This window comes from Callionymus lyra, chromosome 6 (assembly GCF_982586985.1).
Source record: "Callionymus lyra chromosome 6, fCalLyr1.hap1.1, whole genome shotgun sequence".
Taxonomy (NCBI): domain Eukaryota; kingdom Metazoa; phylum Chordata; class Actinopteri; order Syngnathiformes; family Callionymidae; genus Callionymus; species Callionymus lyra.
Window position 1 is genome coordinate 12,138,837 of NC_141823.1, and position 27,338 is coordinate 12,166,174.

Here is a 27,338-nt window from a genome sequence, read left to right on the forward strand (position 1 = left end):
CGAGCCGGAGAGAAGTCACATATTAGTCAGCCTCCTCCGTCTTAATCCCTTGTGCACTTCCTCTCTTCAGCTTTGAGCACATGCCAGCAGGGACAAAACTAAATATTGAACGTCGGAAACGTTTAACTCTAACTTAAGTAAATAACTCAATCCCAACATTTAGATTTAGATCATCAAACAACTCCTGTAATCCTTTACTTTAGTATTTAAATCACCTATATGGAAGTATATCAGTGAATGTTGAATGGTTGAATATGATATTTTAAATGTTGGAAAAAATAGTTTTATTGACTATATTTTAAAACATTTAATTATTTTATAATGAAAAATTGAACAATTAGATGTCTTTATTGAATGGTTGAATTATCATTTTTAAATGAATACATTTTAAATGTGTACAAGTTTAAAAGTAGTTCTTAAAGTCGTTTATGCATATAGGCTGATATTGTAATTCCAATGATTCCAAAAACATTTTCAATTTTTTTTTTATTATTCATAACCTTTTAAATTCAATATATTATTGAGTTCCACCAGACAATACCATTGCTCTGGAATCTTCCATGATGAATTGAAGTGTAAGTGCTTTTTCTTCCTTTTTATATTGAATGTTAAAGGCTATGAAAAAAAATTAATAATAAAAAGAAAAATTCAACCTTTTCAATATAACGATTATAAAAAAATCTATTCAATTACAAAGGTCTCAAAATGGGTCAAAATTGTCTAAATGTCTCAAGGCTGTGTTCTTGCTGCTTTAGAAAATTGACTTCATCCACAGGCTCTCTAAATCATCCAAATGTAGAAAGTATTCGGCTCATAAAAAAGAAACCCACAAACTCAGCTGACCTTTCTGACAGTGAACTTCTTTGGAGTTGAAGCAACAAAAGCGTGACTCTCCGGGATATACTGAAAATCCCTTTTATTCCCTTCATGCTTTAAAGATCCGGCCCCTCAAACAATGGATCATCTGATACACTTCAAAGAACACCAGTCCTTAAAGCATTTCTTGAAAAAACAGTAGAAGGCATTTTTAGATGCTACAGAATTAAGTGCTACAGAAACAACCTTGTGTTTGGCTTGAGAGTCAATGGTACAGCCAGACATACAGACATAAACAAGCAGTAACTAGAAAGACTTTCTGGCATTATATTTATACAAGAACCACCTTCTAATGACACTTCAGATTTGTCTTTGTTTATATATTTTCTCTTTACAATTCTACAAATCAAATGGTTCTCCTTTTGGATATTATTTATTATTATTATTGAAACAGATTTATCTGAAGCTTATAATCCATGCGTTTGCGTCTTCTCGTTTAAACTATTGTAACAGTTTATTTTCGTGTCTAAACAAGAAGGATCTGTCTCGCCTGCAGTTCATACAAAACTCTGCAGCAAGAATTCTGACCTGCTCTAGTAGAAGAACTCACATTTCCCCAATCCTTTAAACTCTTCACTGGCCGCCTTTTTCTTTCAGGATCAATTTAAAAATACTGGTTACTTTCCTTTTAGATCTATTCATGGTCAGGCTCCTCCTTCCATCAGTGATCTGATCCAGCCTTGCACCCCAGCTCGGGCTCTAAGGTCTGTGGATCAGAATCTACTGATGGTTCCTGAACACGCTTCCGGACCAGAGGAGAGAAGACATTTTTATTTGTGCTTTTTCTTAATTTTCTGGGACTCCTGTGTTTGTCCTTTTAAAGCATGTATTTTAGCTGTATATTGTTTTTGAAGTTTAAAGCCCTGGTCAACAAAGGCGATTATAAATAACCTTTACTAGACCTACTACTTTAGCAGCAATCTAGATCACACTCATTTTATAAGGAAAATTGGGAGAAATCTTCCAAAGTTTGTATCAACGTATCAACTAAGACAGTCACGAGAAATAACTTTATAATCTTATGTATACTTTATATTCTTATTCATTTAATGTTCATCTATTTTTTAGGATTCATTTCTTATTCATAATGTTATTGATCCGTGATTGTTGCGTCTGTACTTTGTTTGCTCCCTTTCTTCTGTGTGTCGTGACTGGAACCCTAAATTCTCGTATGTATTTCCCGAGGGATGAACGCTTTGTTCCTTCTAAATACTTCACCTGAATAAAGTTGCGTGTACGTTTCATTCCCTGCATAATTCAACCACTATCCATATCGCTTCTACAACCTTTTCTTGCAACCTGATCTTAATCTCTAGAGTCCATCTACTGTCCTCCAAATCCTTGATGCTAATCACCTGCTGTTCACCTACATAAGCTTGCAATATGGCACCAAAAATCCCCTCCACACAACTATTCCCCTCTTTTCTTGCACTTACAATACTCCCTCATCTCACTGCTGTGTCCACCCTTAACTGCTGAGCGAGGTTTAAGTGCTGAGAAGTTTCAAAGATGAAGATCTTCTGTCCCAAATATTTTTGAATGGACTCCCAGCTCATTTTTCCTGGTTATCCTTTGACTTTCTGAATAAAAGTTTTAAATGTGTTTAACTATTGCTGCAAACACTTCCTCTGATCAGGACCGGCTTATATAGGCGAGTATATCAGTGCCATCAGAATACTTAATATTAAATGGTTGAATTTAACATTTCAAATGTTAAGACTTTACATTGTTTCCTCTTTAAATATGAAATGATATTCTATTTAATCTTTCTATCCTTTTCTTTGTGTTATTTTTTCTTTGATCTATGTTTTTTTTATACTTGGAATTTGTCATCCCTTGCCCTTTGTTCTTTTTCCTGAACTGTGTTCTTTTTCTTGTTCTTACAAATCTATAGTCTGTGTCTGCTGTGAACTGGAAAAACTATTTCCCGAAGGAGTTTTCCAGGGGGGGTTAATAAAGGTCTACCTACTTATCCATCTATCCATCCATGTGTCCATGAATGTAAAGTATCTAGTTTTAATGTTTGTTTTTTCTTTCAATGTGGTTGATCCTTCCATAACATTCTTTCTACTTGAAAGACATGAACGAATATTATTCAATACATACCTGACGGCAGTGTTTATATATATATATATATATATATATATATATATATATACGTAGTGTCGTAACCCATTTTTTAATAGGGATACTCTGAGAGGCTGGATCCGGCCGATATTATCGGGATCAGAGTCTTCACGTCTTATCAGAATTGTCACTTAGTTTATAGTATGTTGTTACAGCAGACAATATTCGTTCTTTATGCAGGTTATAGACTAAATGAAGTGTACAAAACGTTATTTTCTATATGTTCTCAAGATCTTTATGTAAATAAATACTCACTTTATAATTCCATATGTAGTCCTTTTTGCTTCTTTCTCAAAGAATTGCCAGTTTTATCTCACAGTAGGGCAAGAAAGTTATTATTTTAAACCTTGTGTTACCTCTGGGACAAGGCGAACCGTTGGCCCGAAACTTGATCCAGAGGTAACACAAGGGTTAACACAGGTTTTCGATCTGTATCGGTCGTTATTCAGAGCCCAGGTGTCGGTATCTGGACCATATAAGTCAGATCGTTGCATCCGAAATTAACACATCTTGAACTCTTTTTTATATGCATATAAATCCTGTGCCATAGAAAAAGTTATTAGTCAAAACCATAACTTGTTTTTTAACCACCCAAGAAACATTTGTATGTCCAGGGTTAATAAAACATTAAATTATACACATTTAAAAAAAACATATTTTAAGATGAAGTCAAACCAATAAAACGTAGTTTCATTGAAACATTCATCAATCGAAAGACGCTCTGAAAGTGTATTTGGTCGATGCGTGAATATCGAACGTACCTGCGTTTTGAAATGATATTGTGTTCTTGCTTTATGACTTTATTGAGCGTCAGTGCTTTCCACAGGTCTTTTGTGTCGACAACTGCTCCACCTCAAGTGTGTAAACAATAATCCATGAGCAAACACGCACCATCAGAACAAGACATGTGCACACAGAACCAGCGGCAAACATCCTGCTGCGTGAATGTCACGTTGAAGGATCGATAAACAAATCAAGAATGGCGACTGACTTTCCGTAAAGGTTGGGATTTCATTCTCCTGTGGACTCCAGCGCCTGGTCTTTTTTTTATCTAGAACGCCTCCGTTCTCCATCCCCTCCTTTCTTAATGAGATGTTTCATGTGCCAGCAAACGTGTGAAACAATTGTGAGGTTTTGTGTCTCAGCAGCCGACGGCGTGGGCTCCAGTCAAGACTCCCTTTTGTTCTGCACGCCGTTACAACAAATAAAAGCAATTTTCTCAATGATCTGTTACTATGATGTGAAGATCATCATGTTCGTTCCTTTCAATGAATCTTAGAGACACAGACCCGAGAAGAGCTAATTAGTCGGACACCTTTGACTGGAGAATATCTCAAGGACCAGACAGCATTTAAAATGTGAGCCTCTGGAGACGCTCGGCTTCTTAACCTCCGCATGGAAAACAAGACTAAACAAAATACTGCAATTGTATAATTCTCGCTGCTTTTAAAGAAGGAACTACTCTTCTTCTACATGTAAACAAAAACTGTATCAAGAGAGATGTGTATGATATACAAGACAATAAAAATAGACTAAAATATCAATGTTTTTTTAAAGATACTGTATAGGTTTTTCTCAGAATTTGTTCGTGTTCGTGTTGAAATTAAACTACTGGTCACTAGGGGGCAGCAGTCATTAGGTTCTTCGCAGCTAAAGGAACAATTGGATCCGGCTAAATCCTGGCCATGACTGAGGACGAGAGGATACAGTCAACTCCAGCAGCCGATGTTTGGACTTATATTGGTTTCAAAACAACCGAAAGAATTTACTTTACGACTGTCAAGGGTCATGTGGTCTGTGAGTGCAACACCAGAGTTAAATACTACAAATACAGTACATCCTTGTTCCTTCAGCATCGCAGTATATCGTGCGGTTTCCCTTTATGGTGATAAGTATTGTCAGATACTTGCCAATACACACTTGATCAAGAAGAGGTAAGGTTATGACACAATGAGTACAACCATGTCTGAAGTGTTACATTTTGAGGGGGGGGTTAACTAAACTAAACTAAATACAGAAAATGTAAAATATTATTTTCCTGAATAAAAACACAGTTGTCAAAACAATGGTTGGCTAAATATGCCCCGGGAATATATGAGATTTAACTAGTATTTGTCTCGGTATTAAACATCTTTTGTTTTATTGATCGAAGAAAAAGTGAGATATTAACTGTAATACTCTGGTTGTACAAGAGGTATGAAAATAATTTCACACTAGGAAACTACAATATATGTTAGTGAGCATACATTTAAAAGTACAACGTCCATTTACTTGGACAGTTAAAAGAGGTTATGATACTGAGAGTTCCAGCAGGATGTAAGAAGCTGTAAAGGATCAACACCATAAAGTGACACTGTGAGTAATAAAGGTAGTGAAACATTGAGTGATATGGGGTCAGAACGGTTCACTATCCACATTCTTTGAAGTCACATGACTCATAGAGGTGTGAATATTGGGGTAACTCAGTATTCGATACCAGGGCAATATTTGACCCATAAATAGGGATAATATCACGAGACACGATATGTGCGAGATTCAATATATTGTGAGAAATGTCATCGATGATAAATCAAGATTTATGCAACTGATAAAAAATTTAAAAAGTATAATATCTTACACAATTATTTCAATTCAATAGAATGTACAACGTAATAAACACTGTACAGCTGGACACACTAAAGTACATGCACATTAATAACACGTCTTTTCTTCTGTTGTTGACTCGTCTTCTTCCCTGGAAGGTGTTTACGCCTACCTTACCCTCATTTACAGGATTAGCGCCCCCACAAAACAGCAAAGAAGAGATTAAGTACTGACTGTGACAACAGGGGGAAATTCATAATGTGTGTTGAAATAAAATATTGATGTTTGCCGTCAGTGTATCGCTTGGTTATTGCGACAGGGAGCACGACTATATTTTGCAATATCGATTTTTTTTTGGTTTCCCCACCTCCATAGATCATGTCGACAAACGCTCTCAATTGAAAGTCATCAATAAACATAATAATTGTTATTTTGGACTGTAACCCTCTCATCTGGGAAAATAACTTATTTGCTTCCAACGCTGAGCTTCCATCCAAATGGATTTTAACCCACAACTATTTAACTGTGAGCGACTCTTGTTCTTGTACTACAAGACTAAATACATTCGTCATCTTCTCAAATAACATCATAAACTGTCATAAATTGTATGTATTGTTGTCAAACAGGATCAAAGCACATTCAAATGTGTGAGTCATTTTCAATTTGTGATATTAAAAGACTTAATGATACTCAAGTTGCTCTTTTGTATGAACAGGTTCCGAGAAAACGGTTCTGATCTTGTCCTTTGCAGTTCTTTGCAATGGTGATCAAATATTAAGATCTTAAAGTCAGATTCTTCTAACTTTGCTTCATATCTCCTAATCGCACACCATGACTTTTAACACCGGAAATCAACACTTTCATAATCTAGTTAGTGGATAAAGAAGTAGAAAATAAGTCTCTTGAAATGTATTTTACCCACCGTTACATTTAAATTGATGTTTGTATTGAAGTTTTTTTTTTAATTAAACGGTCTATAAAATAGACAGAATTAAAACTTTCTGTTAAACAAATGCAGAGACACCTTGTACTTAAAAGAGACTAAAGATTTTCATCCAAAACAATTGTCAGCCACAAATCCAGTGGGAGACGTCCTTCCTTATCACACACCGTCATCGTGAAACACACACACTATCAGCCTAATGGAAGAGTACGTCAACAAAGATACGTCGAGAAGCACGATAAGTTAAACACGCCAGTTGTTTTTTTTTTTTTAAGTGCACTCCGAACGCTTCCCTTCCGATGTCCACCCATGCGAAGTCAACTTCCGACGATCCAGCAGGAAAAACTCTCGACCCCGCTGCGACTTTATGACGCTGAAATACAGTCGCGGGTTCAGACCTGCGGAGACTCCACGTAGTGTGGATGTGGAACCACCTGTCGTCACTGCTAGTACAATTAACATTTAATCTGTTGTGGTGCGACGACCGAGCTCACTGTCGACCTGCTAATTGTTCAGTAATTACACGCTTATAAGTGGAGCGGGCCATGGACCAGTTAAAGCGGTCTACGGCAGTAACTAAACAATAATCCCTCACTCAGTGTTCTAATGGTATTATGGCAACCATCGAGGTGCTTTAAATCACTTTCAATCCGACTTAACTTCACCACGGCAGTCGTTCGGGTGTTGCCGACTTGATGACTACCCTTTGTAAATATCTATTTTTTTTAATCACATTAAATGAGTCTAATGAAGTGAAACGTCTTCAAACAAGCGAAGACGTACCCGTTGAATCCTCCCCATCCATCCCATAAAGCACAGGGACGTCCCGTCTCTGCAGCAGGAACAGGAACGGTGATGTGGCACCGACTTCAAGTCAAACAACTCCGGCTCACTATTTGCACGAGGATGACAGGAGGTTGTTGATTGAACACGTCAAAGTTGACTCGGTGATTTAACGTTGACATTTAGAATGTGGCTGAGAAGTTTGCTTAGACCCGATGATTTGACTCTTTTTGATGAGGTTTGTCGGCTTGAAGATGAACCGAGTTTAAGAAGAAATGCTTTAGACTAACTTCTGACTCATCACACGACCAACACTGTTGTCAGAACTTGCATCGACTTTTCCTTTTTTCGTTCTGTTCCATTCCTTGAATGAACATATTTTTATTATCTGGAAGTTTCCAAATTCATCCAACAAAATTATTTCCATTTAGCGTTATCGTGGACAAATGTATTTATTAACATGATTTATTACTATTAATTAATATTCATGACCTCGTCACTAACAAGATTCTCTCCAATTGTAACACATCACGATATATTTACCTTTAAATGTGAACGTTTATTTACCTTCAGTAAATATCCTGAGTGTGTAGCACTGTTGTTAGCTAGCAAGAGTTGACAATTTTAAAAGTAAACATATTATTTTGCAACTATCCCTCTGGAGATCTCCTTCGAGGAATCAGATTCCAGTTCACAGCAGGTTTCATAAAATCAAGAACAAAGTGCAACTAAGTGCAAGTATAAAGAACATAGATCGAGAGGAAATAACGCAAAGAAAAGGGATACGAAGATTAACATAGAATATCATGTTTTCTCTCCACTTCTGCCTCCAAACTCAGAATAACAAAATCTAATAGCACGAGGAATGAATGAGTCCCTGAGTCTATTAGTGCTCCTTCTGATGACAGTGTTCAAAGAACGACATCTAACGTTCTCTGAGCCATTGGGGATACATTTTCAATGCGCTCAGTAAAAAAAATACTTACAAACATCTACTTACGATGACACTTTAGCAGTTTTGACTCTTTTGAAAATACACTTTTATGTGTTTGGGAAGCACTGGTTTGCTAGCAAGACCCTGTTGTAAAACGTAAATGATAATAAAACTACTAAAACTAAAAGTGATCTACTCATAGTTCAGAAAAAATATCGTTTTCTATTCCAAAGGGATTATTCAGTCATTGAATAATATGATAGATGTGTAAAAAATGGTTCCTATCCTGAGGGTCTTGGACTAAGTCTGTACAACACGCCGGTGTCTCACTTCCTGGTCTCTGGTGCTGACGTCGTCCCCCCTGGAGGAGCCTCTGGCCCTCCGAGCCCGAGCTAGCAGCCCCTCAACATGAGAACATGGTTCTCGACCCAAGACGACCAGACAAAAAAACAAAAAAAAAACACCGGTGCGGTCGGAACCTGGCACCGGGGACACCGCCGCTCTCCACAGCGGGAGGTCGGTGCTCGCCGCCCGGCATGTCGCCCCTCATCTCACCCCCTGTAAATCAATGCAGGCCCCTCTCTTAAGACCCCCCTCAGCATCGCTCTGGATCACCCGGGGGCAGCGACGCCGCCCCATCATTGTGTTCTGGATCCGGACCCAGAACCAGCCAAAATAAACGGGAGAAGAAGAAAAAGCAAAAAATCTCACCTTCCGTCCGAGCGCCGTCCCCGAGTAGAAGTAGTATGCTATACCCAGCACCCACAGCACCGCGAAGCACAACAATATCCTCGACTTCCTTCGCATGGTGCTGCCCCGCTCGCCGCTGCTACCGCTGGCCGCTCGTCTGGGTTCTTTCTTGGGGGAGCAGGTCCTGGTCTGAGGTGGTGTATCCGAGGGCAGAGCGCTTTCGCCGCCGCGGCTGCCAGTCGCTCCTTCTCTCGGGGAGCAGGAAACGAAGCCTCGACGGGGGCGAGAGAGCAACCAAAAAAAAAAAAAGGCTAACCGAGTCTAATCCAATAGAACATGGGATCCGAGGAGGAGGAGGAGGAGGGCTCGGTGCAGGCGGAGGAGGAGGGCTGGCTCTGCGGGGAGGATTGTTGTACAGATTCGGGGGTAAAGAAGAGCTCCGTCCTCTCCGGCTACCACCTGCAGTACCGCGGAGCTCCGCGGGGGGCGCCAGAGACGCGCGAGCAAAAGGTCAGAGGGCAAGAACTGTGTGTCGGGGAAAAAAACCCAAAGACAAGTGAACTCGCAAAAAACTCCACTAGTAAATTAAATTAAAAAAGTATTATTCTGCACTCAACAAGAACACATTTCTTGATTAAATTATATTTTCTGGAACTCCTGTTGTGTTCTCAGTTTTATCTTGATCTTTAAATTATATACTTTATTGAATATTGTTTTGATTGTTTAAGCGCTTTGTGACCCTGGTCTGGAAAAGCTCTATACAAATAAAAATTACTTACTTGAAAATAAATCAATATTCAACAGAAGACAATCCTTATTTTTTTTAAATGGATCATCTCGTTCTTTCTCTTTATGTTCTTGTTTTTATTATATTTGATTTATTTTTTTGAAAAATTGCTGTATTTTCTGTGGCTATTGGAAAAAAACAATTTCACGAAGGAGACCTCCTGAGGGATCAATAACGTTTTACCTTACCTTACCTTATTATTATAACAGTTATCAGTGATGTCATAATAGTCTGCTGAACTCTTTTATTCTAGGTTAGGTAGAACTTTATTGAACTTTATTGATTGATTGATTGAAATTGTTTTTTTTTTTCTTACAAATGATCCACAGCAAATACAGCAATTTTTCATAAAAAATAATCAAAATAAAACAAGAACAAGAACAAAGAGAAATAAAGAACAAGATGATACGATCTAAGTCTAAAGATAAAGATAAAGAACATAGATCAAAGAAATTCCCTCTCCATTCTTAATTTTCAGGGAATCTAAACACTGATGTTTTTTGGTCTGTTCATGCTGACGCACACATACGAGCCAATTTTGTTGAAATACTTTGAGTTTTTATTTCCAGAACAACATGAGGAATAACAAATATGTGATTGTTTCCTGTATCTGTCTCGCCTGCTTGAAGCCTGAGAGCTGTGTACTAACAACAAATAGTGTTTTATTCATTATTACAAATGATTGATGACGATAAGAATTAAAATGTAAGTAAGTAAGTAATTTTTATTTGTATAGCACTTTTCCAGACCAGGGTCACAAAGCGCTTAAACAATACTCAATAAAGTATATACTTTAAATGGCAAGATAAAACTGATAACACAACAGGAGTTCCAGAAAATCAAGGATATACCTACTGGCTGGAATCCTTTGCCAAAAATATTTGGATTAAAAGGTACAACTCCACCAGAACTTATATTGTATTCATATATTTTTTTTAAAATGTCAGCAAATGCCAACAGATTGTTAAAATAACTTTTAAATTCCCATCAGACTTCATGTCAAGTGAAAGTTCAAGTTGTAAACTATTGATCGTTCAGAGCAAACAGGCACAGAGTTCACTTCAGAAGTGATTGAAAATCAAACTCTTTCTGGGAAATGTTGTAGATGTTGAAGGTTAAATGTGTGTCATTTTCTTTTACCTCATCACTGATTCAAACGTGTCAAATAGTGAGTCGCACGATTGAAGAAACATTCGGCGACGAGTCCATCGTTGGATGTTTGCAGTGCTGATAGGGTTTTGAGTTCATTTCAGTTTAAAGATGTGGATCATTAATTATGGAGACCAACTCAGTATCACAAAGCTTTTAAATATGAACGTTTCTTTTTAAGCCAGAGGATTTGATGACTTGATTATCTGCCTCATCATGTTTTTTTCATCGCACGGAACACTTTGAATTTAAGAGGATTACAAAATAAATGTTTTATTCCACACTGCTGCATGTTCAGAGCGTCTTTGTGGGTTTAGATGGTAGTGCCATCAAAATATTCATCTTTAATAGATTTATTTAATTTAATTTGTTGAATCTTTTTATTTTATATATTTTTAAATAATATATTTATTCCATTTAAATTAAATTGTTGACTCAAACATTTCTATATTGAAATGTTATATAGTTTAAAAAGTCTAATTTTCCAGATTAACTCTTTTTTTTATAGTATGTGCATAGTTTGATATTCTATGTCCAATAATGATTAAATAAAGGTTCTGAAATAATTCTTTTTCATTTTGAAGCCTTTTAAATTCAAAATGCTAAAATACCATCACCTGATAATAGCAAATACATCATGAATACCCAAGTAATGGTGGAATTATTACACCAACATTTTTATATTGAATTTAAAAGGTTACACATTTAAAAATATTGAATTAAGAAAATGTATTTTTAATTATTGGAATTGGAATATATATATTTTTTAATAAATTGAATTATTAAAAAATATCTACAATTAAATCACAAATTCAATTATATAAAAGACTATTTAACCTTTTAATACAATAATGGAATTCAATTAAATGTTTCAAAAACATTTTAATTCATTCATACACACCAACTCATATTTTTTTAAATGTTCAAAAAGTCAGGTTTGTTCTCTAGACACTCTGGTTTCCTCCCACAGGCCAAAAATATAAAGAAGTTAATTGTGACTCTAAATTGTTCATAGATGGCGTTTCCCCATGATGGCCTGGTTTGTCCCAGGGGGTGTCTTCTGCCTCTTACCCTATATAGCTGGGACAGGCTGCTCCCAAGTGATGGAATGAACACATTTGTTGCAGACGTTTGTCTCTTCACTTTCAGTTCAACATTTGTTTTTATAAGGCACACATGTTGAACATACACACGACCACGCATCTCTGCGTCCACTGATGACATCACATGACCTCTGACCTCAGTCCAAAGATATAAAAACGAAAATACAGTTGCCCAATAAAAATTTAACAAAGATGCAAGAAAAGTCATGATTGAAGATTTGAAGAAAACGTGTTCTTACGGTTTTTCATTTCTAACTTGATTAATTATAAAAATGTTTCTACCTGTGTAGAAAACTTTAAGTGTAAATAAAACACTCATCATCAGTCTGTGTAGTACACAAAAATAAAGTTGTGTATCAAGAACATTATGACCAGCACTAGGTTCATAACAAACATCAACTAATGTTTGAATTGTTCCCTCACATCATCCAAGTCTGTGTGAAGAACCGAGGATGGATCACATGACTGCTGGTGTATCTCCAAGTGGTTCCGGTCTCTAGACCGTGTACTTCTCCTCTCCTTGCTTCTGACTCTTGTGATAGTGAGTGTAGCTGCCGTAGAGCTCGTTGAACACCTCTCTCAGGCCGCCCTGCAGCCCGGCCATCAGGAACTTCATATCCTGCTCCACGCACAGGTCCAGGATGCAGTAGATGCCCTCGGTGAGATGAAGCTTCATGTCCGGGCGCAGCGTCACCTGCACACAGAGGAGCAGGAAATGAGAAGAAGAAGAAGAAGAAGATGAAGCCGTGAGCAGAGACAGATATTGAGGTCAAACTACGATGACGGCAGGTCATCGACGGCATGTGGAGAAACGTGCAGCGAGACACGATCACAGAGGAACAGTGGGAAACAAAACCTTCTGTTATTATTGTGATAAATATCAACGTGTGTTTACCTGTGGAAGAATATCAGGACCATCAGAATATTGAAGGATTGAACATGTTTAAAAGGGTTTATTTAATTCTTTGAATAATTCAGTAATTTCTATGTTGAATCTGTTTTTATTTAATCGTATCGTAAGTTTGAATTTAATTTTTTATTATTTAATCGAATAGTTTGTAAATTGAAAGGTTGATTTTTCTATTGAACACTCAAATATTGTAATTATAAATAATTATATTCTTAATTCATTCAATTCTTAAACACAAGGTTTGGTTTTGTAATTGCAAAGATTCAAAAATCAAATTTTCTAAAAAAGCTAAATAATCTGTCAATCAAAAACCTTAAAAAGTCAATAAAAAGATGAGTAAAAAGAAGAAAAATAGCAAAAATAAATACATTTTCTGATTTATTTGTAAATGTTTCCATTTAATACTAATATAATGTTGAATTTAAAAGGATAAAAATGATAAAATACTTCTAATCTTCTACAACTATTAGACCATTTTTTAAATAAGATTATGTATAAAATAAATTAAGAAAGAAATCAATGTAATTATTTCAAACATAATCATTACCTTTAATCGTTAAATTCAATATATTAAAAAAAGATAATTAAATGCTAAAAAAAAAAGCACCTGTGCTTCAATAAAACAATTCAAAGTTTAAATATTTGAGGTAAAAATTCAACCATTCAATATTCTGTGGGTACTGATATACTTCTATATTCATCGTCTATTTTAAATAAACATGATAAACTTAAAAAGAAAACTGAAGTCGCACACAATTATAAACCAAAAAGTTATTTAAATCTTCTCTTTAGATTTTCCAACTTTCCTTCTTCCATAGTTGAGAATTATTTTTGATCTTAACCTTCATTGTTTGCTTTCAGGACCTGCAAACCTTCATCACACACACATCTGTGCTCCGAGACAAGAGTCTACATCGTCATATATTCTCTGATCTGAGCCTCAAACAATCCACAGTGGAAGGTCACTCCTGAACCACACTTGGACTAACGTTCTGCTGACTCAGCACACTTCAATCACGTGATCCGTTTCCACCAGCCCGACACTCGCCACCAATTAGCGTTGGCTCGACGTGACGATGCCCGGACCGAGGTTTTCCGTCCACAGAAGACGTTCCGTGTCCAGAATCGCCGAAGTCGAGTGTGTTATTAAGACGAGTCGTTGAATCATGTTCAGCCCGAAACTCAAATCATCTTCCGTCTGGCTCCGTGAGCCAAGTCAACGTGTCACTCTGCACAAATGCACAGTCAGCACGACGCCACCTTCAGGGAGACGCCAGACGTGACTCACTGCTGACGGAAAAAAAATCCAGTGGAAAACAGGATTCCCGGCTCAGAGAGATCCTTTAAAAAGCCCATAAATGAGCACAAATCCGACATGTGTGTGATAAGTGATCATGTGATGTGTCGGCGTGAGACAGGAAGTTGACGAGCGTCCAATGGCAACATTGTTTGGACTCTGGAATAACGTCGTACCTTCTGCAGCTCGCTGACGTACTGCGCCACCATGAAGACGGGCTGGCAGCCGAAGGTGTCGGGGATGGCTGCGATGTGCGAGTACATTCTCTCCACCAGCCTGGAGCTCTGCAGGTACACGTCACCGTCTGCAGCTTCAGACGTGAGGACACACACGTACGGTTGACACGTTTATTCTTCAGTATTTCATCTCCACTTCTACATTTTAGATTTATTAAAATTGACTTTTTTTATTGAACAGCAACATGCTTCAACTCTTGTGTTATCTTCGGGTCACCTTGACCCCGAGAAAACCCAAGGGTCGAATGTTTTCGACGGGTTTCCATGAGAACTGACTTTGTCTTATATTCTGTCAGCATTATTTGGAGCTAAATTGTGTTTGAGTGAGAAGTCGTGCTGCGGGTGAATGGAAGTACATCAGTGTCATCAGGATATTGAATGTTGGATTTAACATTTCAAATGTTGAAACTTTTAATTTTGTATTAAAGGTTTAAAAGCTTTTAAATATTAAAAAAAAAAAGGTTTTAAATTAATGTATTCATATAGAGGTTGAATTACATTTCAAATAATTGAATAAAATAAAATATATATATATTTGACTTATTATTCTTTTTTTTTTCTAATTCCAATAAATAAAGAACAAGGACTCAATTTTAATTTTTTTTTAAATCGTAACCTTTTTAATTCAGTATAAAAATGTTGGTAATTTTGTCACCGCACATACCAAAAAAAGCACCGAGCTACCGGATCAAACTTTCAGCCAATCACAAGACACACAGACAATCACGTGACAACTAAAAACATCTATTTTTTGGAATTAGCATATCAAACTATGTGTAAAACAAAATCTTCAAATTTAAATTTAAAATGCAATTATAATAAATAAACACAAAACTAAATTCAAGTTTTTAAATATTAAATCTAAGCAATGAATATTCTAATAGCACTGATGTCATGTCAATCTTTCGTTCTGATGTTAAATGTTTATTTTAAATAAAGATTTAAAATTAAAATGACAGTAAAATCTGTCAGTATCCGTGTCATTCTTCTTAATAGCTCTGGAAGTTTAAAAAAAATATAAAACTAATGATTTATCAAGACAAATGTCTGCGGATAGAAAGGTGCTGTAAGGTGCGACAATACATTTGAAATGACTTGAGAACACAACAGCTGCAAACAAAGCTACATGTCGATGACTGTGTTGATTCTGGTGCTTCATCACCTGAGTGGGCGTCTCCTCGCTGTCGTCCCTCCTGCATGATGGACGCCACCAGACGGTAGAAGACGTTTAGGAATGATGGAGCCGCCTTTGATATCACCTGCGAGCACACGATAAAAAGCGTGAGTTATTATCCATCGCCGCAGCAGATCCTGACTTCACGTCACATCACAGCCTCCTCATTAGACTGAGTGCTCGGACGACAATGACTCACTAATCACCAGAAAACAAGAGGTTCAGATGACCACTCTCACACCGGAGACCACCTGCTGGACCTCTCCCTGGAGCTGTCACAGCACGTCCGCCTTCCTGACCCCCCCACGGGTCCCTCTCCCCTCGTATAGTCAGTAATAACGCAGCTTTGTCTATGTCTGACACGTCAAAAGGGCCACATTTGAAGAATGATATGAAGTAAATAGTAACAAAAAGAGAACTTTTAAAAGACAGGTCAATTCTTGTTGATACTGAGGGGCTTTCAACAGTTTTTCTGAGTCTTCTAAACATTTATATTTTGTGGTTTCTTTGTGAATATGTGTCATTTTTGATCCAACTAACTTAACATAAGTGGAGTTTTTGAGTTTGAGTTTCGATTCATCCAGTAAGAAAAAGCTTGAGTGACATCCAATAAGTGTCATTTTGATCTAAGAATGTTGCTTATCTTACATTCTCCGTTAGAATTCGAAAGACCGCGGGCCATATAAAAATCTACCTCAGGGTCATAAATGACACCCGGGGCCTCAATTATAAAACTTCTAACATGAACTCATTTAAGGCTCCTGGTCTGAATCTCAGCTGGCTGAGAATTCTTCTACATTCTACACGCATTTGTTTGGTTTTACTGTGAATTTTGGCCATTTCTGTCTCATTTCTGTGTTATTTTTTTCCATAATAACGACGTAATCAAAGCTAAATAAATGATATTTGATGTGATGCTCTTTAACTGACACAGTGATCGACGATTGAGCTGCGGCTCATTCAGACGAACATCTGATTAAGAGAAAAACAGCAGCAAACGACGGTTCCATCAAGTTTACATTCAAACCTCTCTGACACGGATGGAGCTTCAATGAGTAAAAATGTTGAAACGTCAAGTGAACGTTGGCACAAACGTACAGCAAAACCCAGACAATAACAATAATAATAATATTCTGACCACTAAGATCACTGAGCTTGAGTCATTGTGCCACGATTCTCTCGGACACCTTTTTCTTTGTGATCCCTCTCTGTCTGCTGTGCCTCCCACAGACCCCTCTTCTCCTCCTCCTCCCCCCCGCTCTGCCAGTCTTCACCGCCGCAGCCTGACAAACATCTGAGATCACTTAGTTGTTCTTGCTTTATTTAGTGCCGCCTCTCTGCGTCAGTCCTGCCCGAGTCTAAACAGAGACCCGAGGAAAAAACCTCATGTTAACTGGATTCAGAGAAGAACAGATTCTCACCCACCAGAGCTTCTTCGTGAGGAAGGTTTTTTTTTCTCTTTCCTTTATTGCTCAAAACTGAGGATTTTTGCAGCTGCTTCAAAACTGTCGAGTCGCATTATGTTTTGGTTTGTAGCGACATTCCTGTGGCGCATGATGGGATCTCTCCATAATTCCATATTCTTTACACAGTCTTCACTTCATTTTCCCAGCATGCTCCACTCTTACCTTGGGTTGACACTGGATGATGGCGAAGAGCGCCTCGTGGACGGCCCAGAACACCGACTGGTACACGGCGGGAGTGAGGCGGTCCAGAGGCACGGAGTGAAGGGCGCCCAGGACCAGAATCACATGATGGGGGTTGGTGAAGAGACCCTCGCCCTGTCGTACCAGGGATGTCATCGCGGTGACCACAGGGACGGTGAACGTGAGGGTCAGAGAGAGATCCTGACTCGAAGATGTTACCAGGAACTAGAAAATAAAGTGACAAAACATTATCTTAATATATATCGTGGCTGACTTTGTGATAGATCCATTTCCAGTTTTTAACCCTTGTGTTGTATTTGGATCAAGGTCACCCAAAGGCCGGAAAACAAATGTGTTTGCGATATCCCTTGTGTTGTCTCTGGGTCGAAGTGAACGACCTCCCTTGCTTCCAGAAATACATATGCAGTGGTGGAGATCATTCCCTTTGACCCTGAGACAACACAAGGGGTATCACAAACACATTTGTTTGAGCATTCGGGTCACCTTGACCCAGAAACAACACAAGGGTTAAAAATTATCGAAAGTACCACAAATTTCATGTTATAATTTTAAGCAGGTGTCGTTCTTCTTATATAATATTTATTCATCTTTACCTCCCCGACACAAGCCAAGCAAGTTTGAAACACAATACAAAAATCTTATACTCTATACTTGCTGACTTTAGATTCTAATCTCTAGATATAAAAAATATATAAAACACCAAAGTTAAGATCTTGTAAGTTTCTTTTCAGACTGACTGTTGTTGTTGCAAAAATGAATGTAATTATTATTCAAGGGAAAAGTTTAATAATAGAATTCACCAAAATTAGAAGAATTTGGATGAGAGGTTAATTATGCATGACTTTCCAGAGATAATGGAATTCTTAATTTCTTCAAAAAAAGAGCATGAAAAATATAAAATAAATATTCATAAGGATGTTAAAAACATGCATTATTCAACACTTAAATAAAAAAGTTAACCATTTTGGATGAATTTAATTTTAAAAAATGAACAGGTTTAGAAGAATAACTCTCTTGTGATCATTTAGTGTGTGATCATTTCTCCTGACATGAAACTCGCTTAAATATTCCATTTAAAATGCACTCTGAATGTTTTTTCATTTCATTTTCATTTGTGTGCCGTTCACCTGCTAATCTCAACACTGAAAATAAAGATTATTAACATAAATAATTCAGGATCATCTGACATAAAAGAATGTTGACAGAAAGGATTGAAATAGTGCGAGTCATGAGAGTGTGTGAGTTCAGCTACATGTTAAGTAAAGAATTTGTGAACAAAAATGTAGGTTATTTTCCTGTGAGACGTAACGTTCATGTCAGTGTTATTAATATAGAATCAGTACCAAGCCCTTCACCGGAGCCTCCTCAGAACTACTTTTGAAAGCTTCTCGTTGAGCCACTGGAGTAGACTCGGCGGAGTAGAGCAAGCCTGCACGTGTTTGTCACTTTTAACTCTGGGGGAATTCCTGAGAGTTCAAGCCCTCTCCAGCTAACGCGAGATCCTTTACGGTCCTGACGGTTTACGAGAGGTCAGGTTCCACGCCCGAGGGCTAATTTGGGAATCCAGAGGTTTGGGTCGTCTTAGCTGATTACCACGTGTCCGATCTCACATTAGCCGAGTAAATAAGTGAGTCATTTTAAAGAACTAGTGCCAACAGATATAACATGGTCTTTATTTTGAGCAAGTGTTGTTTTTATAGAGCATATTTATCTATCTTTATCACCCAAACATGCTTAGTTTGAGACATAATATATCTATTTGATAATTACAGACTTTAGATAATAATCTTCAATATAAACAATATACAAATACTGAGGTTAAGACCTTGTAAGTTTCTCCCAAAATTGACTGCAGCCATCACTGTAGCTACCAGCTAAGCTAGCTTAAAACTTGACTAAGAATTGTTGTATCAATCAAGAGAAAAGTTCAATAAAATAATTCACATAAATAAGGTAAAAGGAGAATTTGAATGAAATTGTAATTACATGCGACTCTCTAGACATAATGGAAATTAAAATAAATATTTATAATGATGTTAAAAAATGGATGGTTATTAACAAATGTAACACTTTAAATACATCTGGACACATTAACATTTAAGTAGCTGGTAAAGATACTGGACTGGTCTGAGAAGTTGAAATCAAGTGCAGCTGCAAGAAACTTTGATTTCATAATCAAGATCCCGTTTCATTTCCTGCTCTGTGACAAGTCGGGACCATCACCAACAATGTGAACATGCCCCCCCCCCCCACCCCCTGAATTTAACAATCCTTCAACAGCTGACAAGACAGAATCAAACATTTGTCTTCGTCACATTACAGACTCTTTTAATTTGTTTTAAGTTGACAGGAATGTGATTAAGTGTCTTGATTAATAACGTTATAATTGGAGAGAAGATGAAGACGCGTCTCATGAGCAGGTCTGGACGTGGGTTTGCTGCGTGTGTTCTTCTCACCACCATTGCAGATAAGATCTGCGGTGCAATGTGCCACAGAGCTCTGGAGCAGCCGTCAGGTAGCTGACAACAGGACAGCAGCCTGACGATGACGACAGCAGACAGAACCTCCTGCAGGAGAGACACGAGGACGAAGAGTCAAAAGGTTTCTGACTGTGTATGATGGACGTTTTGTTGTTCTCACTCTGTAGTTCCCACACTGCAGTTTGCATGGGTCCAGCCCTCCTTTGATCATCTGCAGCAGCAGCATGAACCGGCCGAGGCTGCTCTTCTCCACTAGGAGGCGTAGCAGCTCCTGCACAGCTGGCTCCAGCTGGCCCGAGTCAGACGAGGACAGTCCAGGAGCTGGAACGGAAACATCATGACACTTTCAGAAACATCAATTATTAAGAGACAACGCTGCAGTAGAATCAGCGTTTTTGTCCTCACTACGATTACTCTTATGGATATTAACACAGTTCATTGGAAAAAAATGATGTTCAATTATGTTTTAGTGGGTTATGTTAACAATAAACTCATTGTTTTGAGTATTGTTGTTTTCATTTCATCTCAGCCAAGATTTCATTAAACAGTTTCTCTTCTACATTATTAGAGACGTGTTATTGAGACAACTATGAGTTGTCAGCTCACGGTTTTATTTTTACAAACTTAACACATTGAGAGGCATCAGTGATAGTGGTGTGTATTGGCAAGCATCTGGCAAAACAAATACAGTGATAAGTTTCACAATAGATTGCGATACAGTAGTAACAAGAATGTATATGTAGTATTGTCGCGTACTTGACTCTTGTGATGCAGAATTTACAGAACAAAATCACTTTTGACAAAGTCGTGTGCATTTGTTTGAAAACAAACTATATCCAAAAAATCAGCTTTAAAAGCTTCTGAAATCGACTGTATCCTCTCGTCCTCAGTCATAGCATGAATCTCGCAGGATTTCATTGTAAGTAAGTAAGTAATATTTGTTGCTTTAGTTATGGGATGTAATGGCTGTAAATTAAGAAAATACAACTAAATAACAATTTCCTTTTCTACACTATTGGAAGATTAACTATAAAATGACCTTTATAAAAATACAATTATTTGAAAGCCTCACAATAATAAATTAATACAAAATAAGTGTTGTTGAATATCCATATTTTAATCAATATTTTCTTATACCATTACCTATCACCTCAGTATGACGTCACAACAAAAAGTTTTCTCACATGTACAAGAACACAAACTAGACCTCATTTCCAGCAGAAAGCTGGAACACAACCATGGTCTCTGACTTGTAGGAGCAGATCTTCAAATTGAATAATGAAAATGCACAAACCTGAGAGGAGTCTGTTCATAACCTGAATGATCCGAAGGAACAACTCATCCAGCTCCTTTTCTCCGACCTTCTCTACTTCTTCTTCCTTTTCTTCTTTTTCTTCTTTTTCTTCACCTTTTGTGGTGGTTTTCGCCACTACTGTGTAGAACAGCGACATGAAGTGAAGCCCGGACGAATAGAAGTCGACGGGCTGAGCGTCAGAGTTCATTTTAGTTTGAATCTTTTGGTAGACGTTCTGATAGAAGGTCATGTGACTGAGCTCCAGCTGGTCTTCACTTCCCTCTGACAGCGAGGAGATTTCAGAGCGAAGCATGACGTTCACGACCTCCACCAGAGAGGTCGGGATCTCTCTCTGGCTGCTGGTGGAGGATTCTAGGAGGGACTCCAGAGCCGGTCCCATCACAGATGTCGTTTTCCTGAGCGTTTGGGTCAAGGTTTGATCAGCCGCTTTGTTCCCTCCCAGGTTGGAGGCCAGAGCTTGAGAGAAGGAAGCGAGTGAAGCCAGAAGAACACGGAGGTTGGGTTGTCTGTTGAAGTCCTCGCTAGCCAGGAAGGAAGCGAACTGGTCCAGATTGAGGCGAGCGCTCCTGCTGCGCTCGACGATGACCTGGGTCAGAGATGTGATCAGGTCCTGCAAGGCGTCGATGGCGTCTGGGCCGGTCGTGAAGTCCACTCTGGTCAGAGACAGCACAAAGGTTTCCAGCAGCGATCCGCCATGAATGAGCTTCAGAACTCCCTGGAACTTTTTAGCCTCCATCAGCAGGTGGAGCGTCCTCAGCAGCTGGACGAAAAAAGCCATGTCGTCCGTGGAGGAGCACGCCAGGACAAACAGGAGGAGGAGGAACACGGAGGAGAAATCCTGGGAGTTGATTCCATCTGGGTTCAGTCGACTCAACACGTGCAGCAGCTTCGCCAACTCTTCCGTCTGAGTCTCGGTCAACGTTATAAATACCTTTTTACTTAAAATATCTTCAACTAAGCTTTCATGGTGGACCAGAGAGGACAGACTCTGGTCTTTCTTCTCCACTGCAGACTCCAGCGCTTCATTCAATTTCACAAGTGAGCTGCAAACGCTGGACGTTCCCGCGGACGTCAGGACCCTACAGATCCTCTGAGCCAGAGAGGAGACCGACGCGGAGAACAACTGAGGCAACTCGGCAAACAAGGAGCTCTGAAGAAGCTGGGCAGAGATGAGGGGGACAGTTAAACAACCAGGTTCTCCATCATCTGCAGTGTTGCCGAGCAAAGACTGAACAAGATGGTTTGCTAAGCGGCAGAGATCATCTCTGCTCAGATGAGGAGCGATCAGAGGAAGGTTGGACATGATGACGTGCCAGTGAGCAACGTGGTAAGAATCCTCCGTCACGCTGGTTATTTCTCCGTCCCAGTCTTGTCCTTCAAAACTCTCCTGCAGCTCATCTCCAGCTAAAATGAACTGAGCCGCGTTTGTTAACGCTGCAGTGCTCTCATCGGCCACTAGAGGGGCCTCCAACATAACTTTCTTCATCCGCTGTAGCGCGAGAAGTTTGAGCTGTAAAGAGCTAAAGGAGCTCATCGGGTTCCAAACAGGAAGCAAAGACGCATCGTCATCATCATGTTCTTCGGTTGAACACGGAGCTCCGGGGGACCACTTGCTGCAGTTGAAGCCAAAGAGCGTGTCCACCTCCATCCAAGTGTATCTGAGGAGAAGAGCCGCCTCCTGGACCTTCGCCGCCCACGTCTTTTTGCACTTCCCGGTTTTCTTCTGTTTTTTCATCGTGCTTTTCTTTTGACTCGGCAAAAGCTCCAGGAGGTTCTGGATCACCTGCCGCGTCTCCTTCATCAGGCTTTCAAAGCGTCTCACCAAAGGCAGAGGCGACGAGTTGTCGATGGTCTTCAGGCTGAAGAGAACCACGTGAAGCAGATGACTCAGTGAGCAGATCTTTCTGGCTGCGACTTCCTTATCTTCTCCTCCTCCACCTCCTTCACCATCAACATCCATCTTCTCAGTCTCTCCAGCCTCCTCGGTCAGTTCTGGGAGAAGATCCTTCTTCATGCTCTCCAGCACTAAGGAACACATCTCCAGACCCAGCGAGGCAGGCGTGTCCTGCACACAGGCGCGTAGAGCCGCAGAAACCTCGTCAGACAGAACCGGCGGTTGTTTCTCATTCATGCTGGATTGACAGATGACCGTCAGAAGCTCGGAGAAGAAGTGATGCGGCTGGCGGAGTTTGCTGTAGATCTGGATCAGACTGCAGAGTAGAAGCTGTTGGGAGACAAACGACATTTCTTAATAAATGTAAAAATGTTTTTAGTTAATGTGCCAAAACAGAACAACAAGTCAGTTTAGACATCTATGGACGTATATCAGGATATTGAATGGTTGAATTTAACATTTCAAATGTTAAAACTTTGAATTTATTCATTTATTTTTAAGCATTTTATATTTCTTTAATTAATATAATTCAATAATTTCTACATTGAAGGGTTGAATTGTGTTTTAATCATTTAAATAAATATTTTCTTAATGGATAACTTATTTTCTTACACATATAATTCACCCGTCTACTTCTATACGTGTCCAACCAACAAAACAGCGATAACATCTTTAAGGTTAAAAAAAACAAACACCTTATGAAAGCAGAAAACTGGGGCTACACGTTCATATAACTGTCATTACGATAGCTCTGCGGTAGGACTGTCCCAAACCAGAAAAAGCTACGACAACATTTCACAGGCTTTTGAATGCAGAACCCCTTAAACACCAATAAAAAAAATTGAAAGGAAACAAGAAGAGTTCAGCAATAATGTTTTTAGATTTCATTCAATCCAGGAAAAAGAATAAGGACTTTGCATTTTCAATTGGCACAAAAACTGAATAATAATTTCAGTTTGCTTTTGTCATTTTTTAAGTCTTTGTCATGTAAAGTTTTTTGGTCTCCAGTCCATTAAAACTGTTCATACACAGTCAAAACATAATGTTAACTACATTCATTGTATTAAAAATGTTATCATATACAAAACAGTCAGAAGCACATTTTTAAACAATATTACATCCTTTAAACCCTAGTAAACTCAGGCCGACTTCCATAGCATTGCATCGCAGTAGAATATTGCCAGCTGGACCTCATTTAACCCTTCACCTTGACCCTGTCATTTCAGGGTCAAGGTAAATGACCTCCCTGGCTATCTCATACTACGAGATAACACAAGGGTTAAATCGAATTCCCGTGGAGGAGGAGGAGGAGCAGTGGCTCTATTGTTCAACAACAAGATAGTCAAGACATGCTAAAAACTAAATCGGGAGAAAAATTGCTGTATAAAATAGTTCTGATATTACCTGTCGGGCCTGGTGAACTTTATGTTCAACACATTCAGCATCAACCCAGGCGAGAGACAGCAGCTGGTTCAGATCCGGTTCAAGAATCAGATGATTCAGATTCAGCAGCGCTTTCAAACATCGGTACCAGGCTGGAATACTGGGAGAGAATAAATATCACAGTCAACAGTTATATATATATATATATATATATATATATATCATCTTATAAATCATCATTCCAGTCACTGTAATTAAAATGTGATGTTTATTTTAAAGTTCTGTGGTACCTTGGTTGGGCCTGGTTCAGCAGGATTTGTGCGACGGCTTTGTAAAACTTGAGCTGGACATTGTTGTGTCTGATCCGATCCGCAGCAATGTTGTAAATGTTCTCTGACAGAGCTATACTGAGCAAAGACTCCACAGCCAGCAGGGCCAGACTCCAGTTTTCAGGGGAATTCTGCTGGGAGGCTTTTTGTGGAGTTTTTATATCAACGTTGACATCCAGAGCTGCCATCAGTTTAGACAGGAAGTAGAAACACATCATTCCCTGCTCCTCTTCGCTCTCTTTTCTGCCTTTCTTGAAGTTCTCAAGGAACAACTTGAAGAGCAGAGCCACTGTGTTCGACTTCACAGCGTAGTGTAGCGATGGGTCCAAACCACCTGCAGCCATGAGTTGAGACACGATGGCAGTGACCGGCTTTATGGGGTCTTTCACTCCACGCTTCCCAGAATACTGGGCAGACGGGAAGAGCTCATTTTTGTAGAAGGTCAGATAGTCGGTGGGAAAGAGGGCTGACTGCAGGATAAGATCTATTTTCACTCTGAGGTCTCTGGTGAGCTGCGGACGAGCCCTCAGGTGTGGCACTGGAACTTCTCCAGAAGTCATATGTCTTAGCAGAATTAAGAGCTGGAAAAGCTGGTTGGTCACTGAAGTGAAAACTCGGTTCTGATTGGACAACTGTCGCTGCACGGACAAGTATGTGGACAAGACCTGCAGCAGCAACTCAAACGGGTCGGCTGAACAGGCAGTTCTGTTCGGTATGGAGTCTGGATCCGTAACATCTGACGGAGGGCATAGCGCCAACTTGGGTTCCTTCAGCTCAGAACAGGCGAGTTTACACAACTTGACCAGCAGGCTGACCATGAGATCATACTTGGTGGTGAAGATAGACGCCAGAGGGGGGGAAGAGAGGACTCTCTGGCACACGCTCAGTATTGTACGTGCACACTCCGGAAGCTCAACTGGATCCGAAAACACCTTAAGTCTGTCGAGCAGGAGCTTAAAGAAAAGGAGAAAAGATGTTCAACAAAATATAAAAAAGTAAAAACGCTGCTTATTCTTTGAAAATCTCCAAAGCCAGCAACAACTTCAATGTGGCCTTGAGATGTTTTATTCATCTTTAAACATGACAAAATTAAATGCACAAAGAGAGAATCAACACAGAAGTTTTTGGAAATCCTTCCCTTCATGAGTTAAAGCCAAAGTTTTTTTTAGACTTAAGAGTTGTTTGTTAGAGATATGATCACATTTTTTATAGTTCATGAAGACCAGGATGGGTGGAAGGTGTGTTTTTTGTGTTATTGTTTTAATCCCTCAGTTACTCTTTTTCTTTTATCAGAATTGTTTTATTTTCTATGTCTATTTACAAAAAAGAAAAATCTAAATATGTTCAGCGTCTCATTTTTTATATCCGATAGAAAACATTTAAACGGGAAAAGAAGAATTAGTGAATTAACAACATGTATTCAAATATTATGGATAAAATGAAACCAAAAACTTGCTAAAGTCGAAAGTCATTCACTCAACAACTGGTAAACTGGGAGAGAAATTAGGTTGAGGACTGACCTGCACAAGATTGAGCCTCAAACTGATGGTCTTCCCCTGTTTGAGTGCAGTGTGAAGCTTCTTGCTACGCAGAAGGTCGTCCAGGTAGCACCAGAACCCTTCCAACACTTCTGTGGAAAACTGGACTTTTTGGTTGTACCACCCAGTCAGAGCATGGCTACACCAGTCCAACAGAACCTGGAAAAAAAAAGTATAGTGTGAGAGATATAATTTTAATTCCATGTTCAAGGAAACTCAATGAATATGTTTCAAAGTAATAATAGGGTTGTGAATCTGCACTTCTCACCTGCTCCTTGTTGGGCAACAGACATTGCGAGGAGATCCAAGCGAAGCGCGCCAGTTTGAGCTTGTCCTCCCATGCTGTGCCAGGACTCTTGAGTTTGAGATAAATGCCCGAGTAGACAGCAGCCATGACTGCAGGATCTGGTGCCCAACGAGGCTAGAAAAGAGAAAGTAGGTAAAAAAAAGAAAAAGAAAGCCATTTAGATGTCAAATATACAGAGAAATGAAAGACAATAGTGTTTCACATGTCTGAAAATACGTAAGTAAATACATTTACTAAGTAAATATTTAGATTTTAACTTACCTACAGGTCAATATTTTGCAAATTGTCACACTCCATGTTTAATATCCATTTCATTGTAATGCCAATATGTTAATATTTTTAGATTTCTACAAGGTAAAAAATAAATAAATGTAATAAACAAAAAGAAACAACCTCTGCATTCAGCAAATACACAAATAAGTTATGCTAGCCGAAAGACAGGTTAGCATCTGCTAAGTTAGCAAATTGCTAACTAACTCTCTTAAAACACAAACAAAGAAGCCGACAAGTCAATCGTGTGCAGCAGGGAAGTGTCTCTACATGACTTCATATGGTCTTGCTCGCATCATCTTCATAAACGTGGTAAAAACTCACCACTTGTCTGTCCACACGTGTGTCTCTGCTGTTGACACTATTAGCATGAACTTTCAACTCACCCAGACTGAAGCAATCGAGTGTCGACTTGGTTCCTAGCTGTGACGTCATCGTTCTGGTAAAATAACAATAGAAACAAGAAAGTAATGTAATAATGGAAACAAATACACGAAAACACTCACAAAAAAGATTTAAATGTATAACTTTATTCGTTTTTTGTCACTTAAGCTAACCTTTTC

At 38.8% G+C, this 27,338-nt stretch overlaps 2 protein-coding genes across 3 annotated transcripts in view; both read right to left on the bottom strand.

The window, feature by feature from the left end:
* galnt2 (UDP-N-acetyl-alpha-D-galactosamine:polypeptide N-acetylgalactosaminyltransferase 2) overlaps positions 1 to 9,401 on the bottom strand; it is a 45,713-nt gene extending 36,312 nt beyond the window's left edge. The window contains exon 1 of the mRNA XM_087793638.1: positions 8,958 to 9,401. Within this exon, the coding sequence (XP_087649764.1) occupies positions 8,958 to 9,053 (96 nt within the window). The 5' untranslated portion in view covers positions 9,054 to 9,401. The remainder of the gene's footprint in view (positions 1 to 8,957) is intronic.
* A 2,389-nt stretch (positions 9,402 to 11,790) lies between these two features.
* On the bottom strand, positions 11,791 to 27,144 carry urb2 (URB2 ribosome biogenesis homolog). Of its 2 annotated transcripts, none has more exons than XM_087793640.1 (12): positions 27,100 to 27,144; positions 26,467 to 26,619; positions 26,181 to 26,357; positions 24,622 to 25,613; positions 24,353 to 24,491; positions 21,034 to 23,278; positions 19,900 to 20,060; positions 19,716 to 19,826; positions 17,221 to 17,463; positions 15,581 to 15,677; positions 14,359 to 14,486; positions 11,791 to 12,669 (listed from the first exon to the last, which is right to left on the bottom strand). In XM_087793640.1, the coding sequence occupies exons 2-12, from the start codon at positions 26,590 to 26,592 to the stop codon at positions 12,472 to 12,474; spliced, it is 4,617 nt and encodes a 1,538-aa protein (XP_087649766.1). In that variant the 5' UTR covers positions 26,593 to 26,619; positions 27,100 to 27,144; the 3' UTR covers positions 11,791 to 12,471. The 2 variants fall into 2 exon arrangements, with proteins under 2 accessions (XP_087649766.1, XP_087649765.1); XM_087793639.1 differs by having other exon boundaries at positions 14,359 to 14,492.
* Between the last annotated feature and the right edge of the window lie 194 nt (positions 27,145 to 27,338).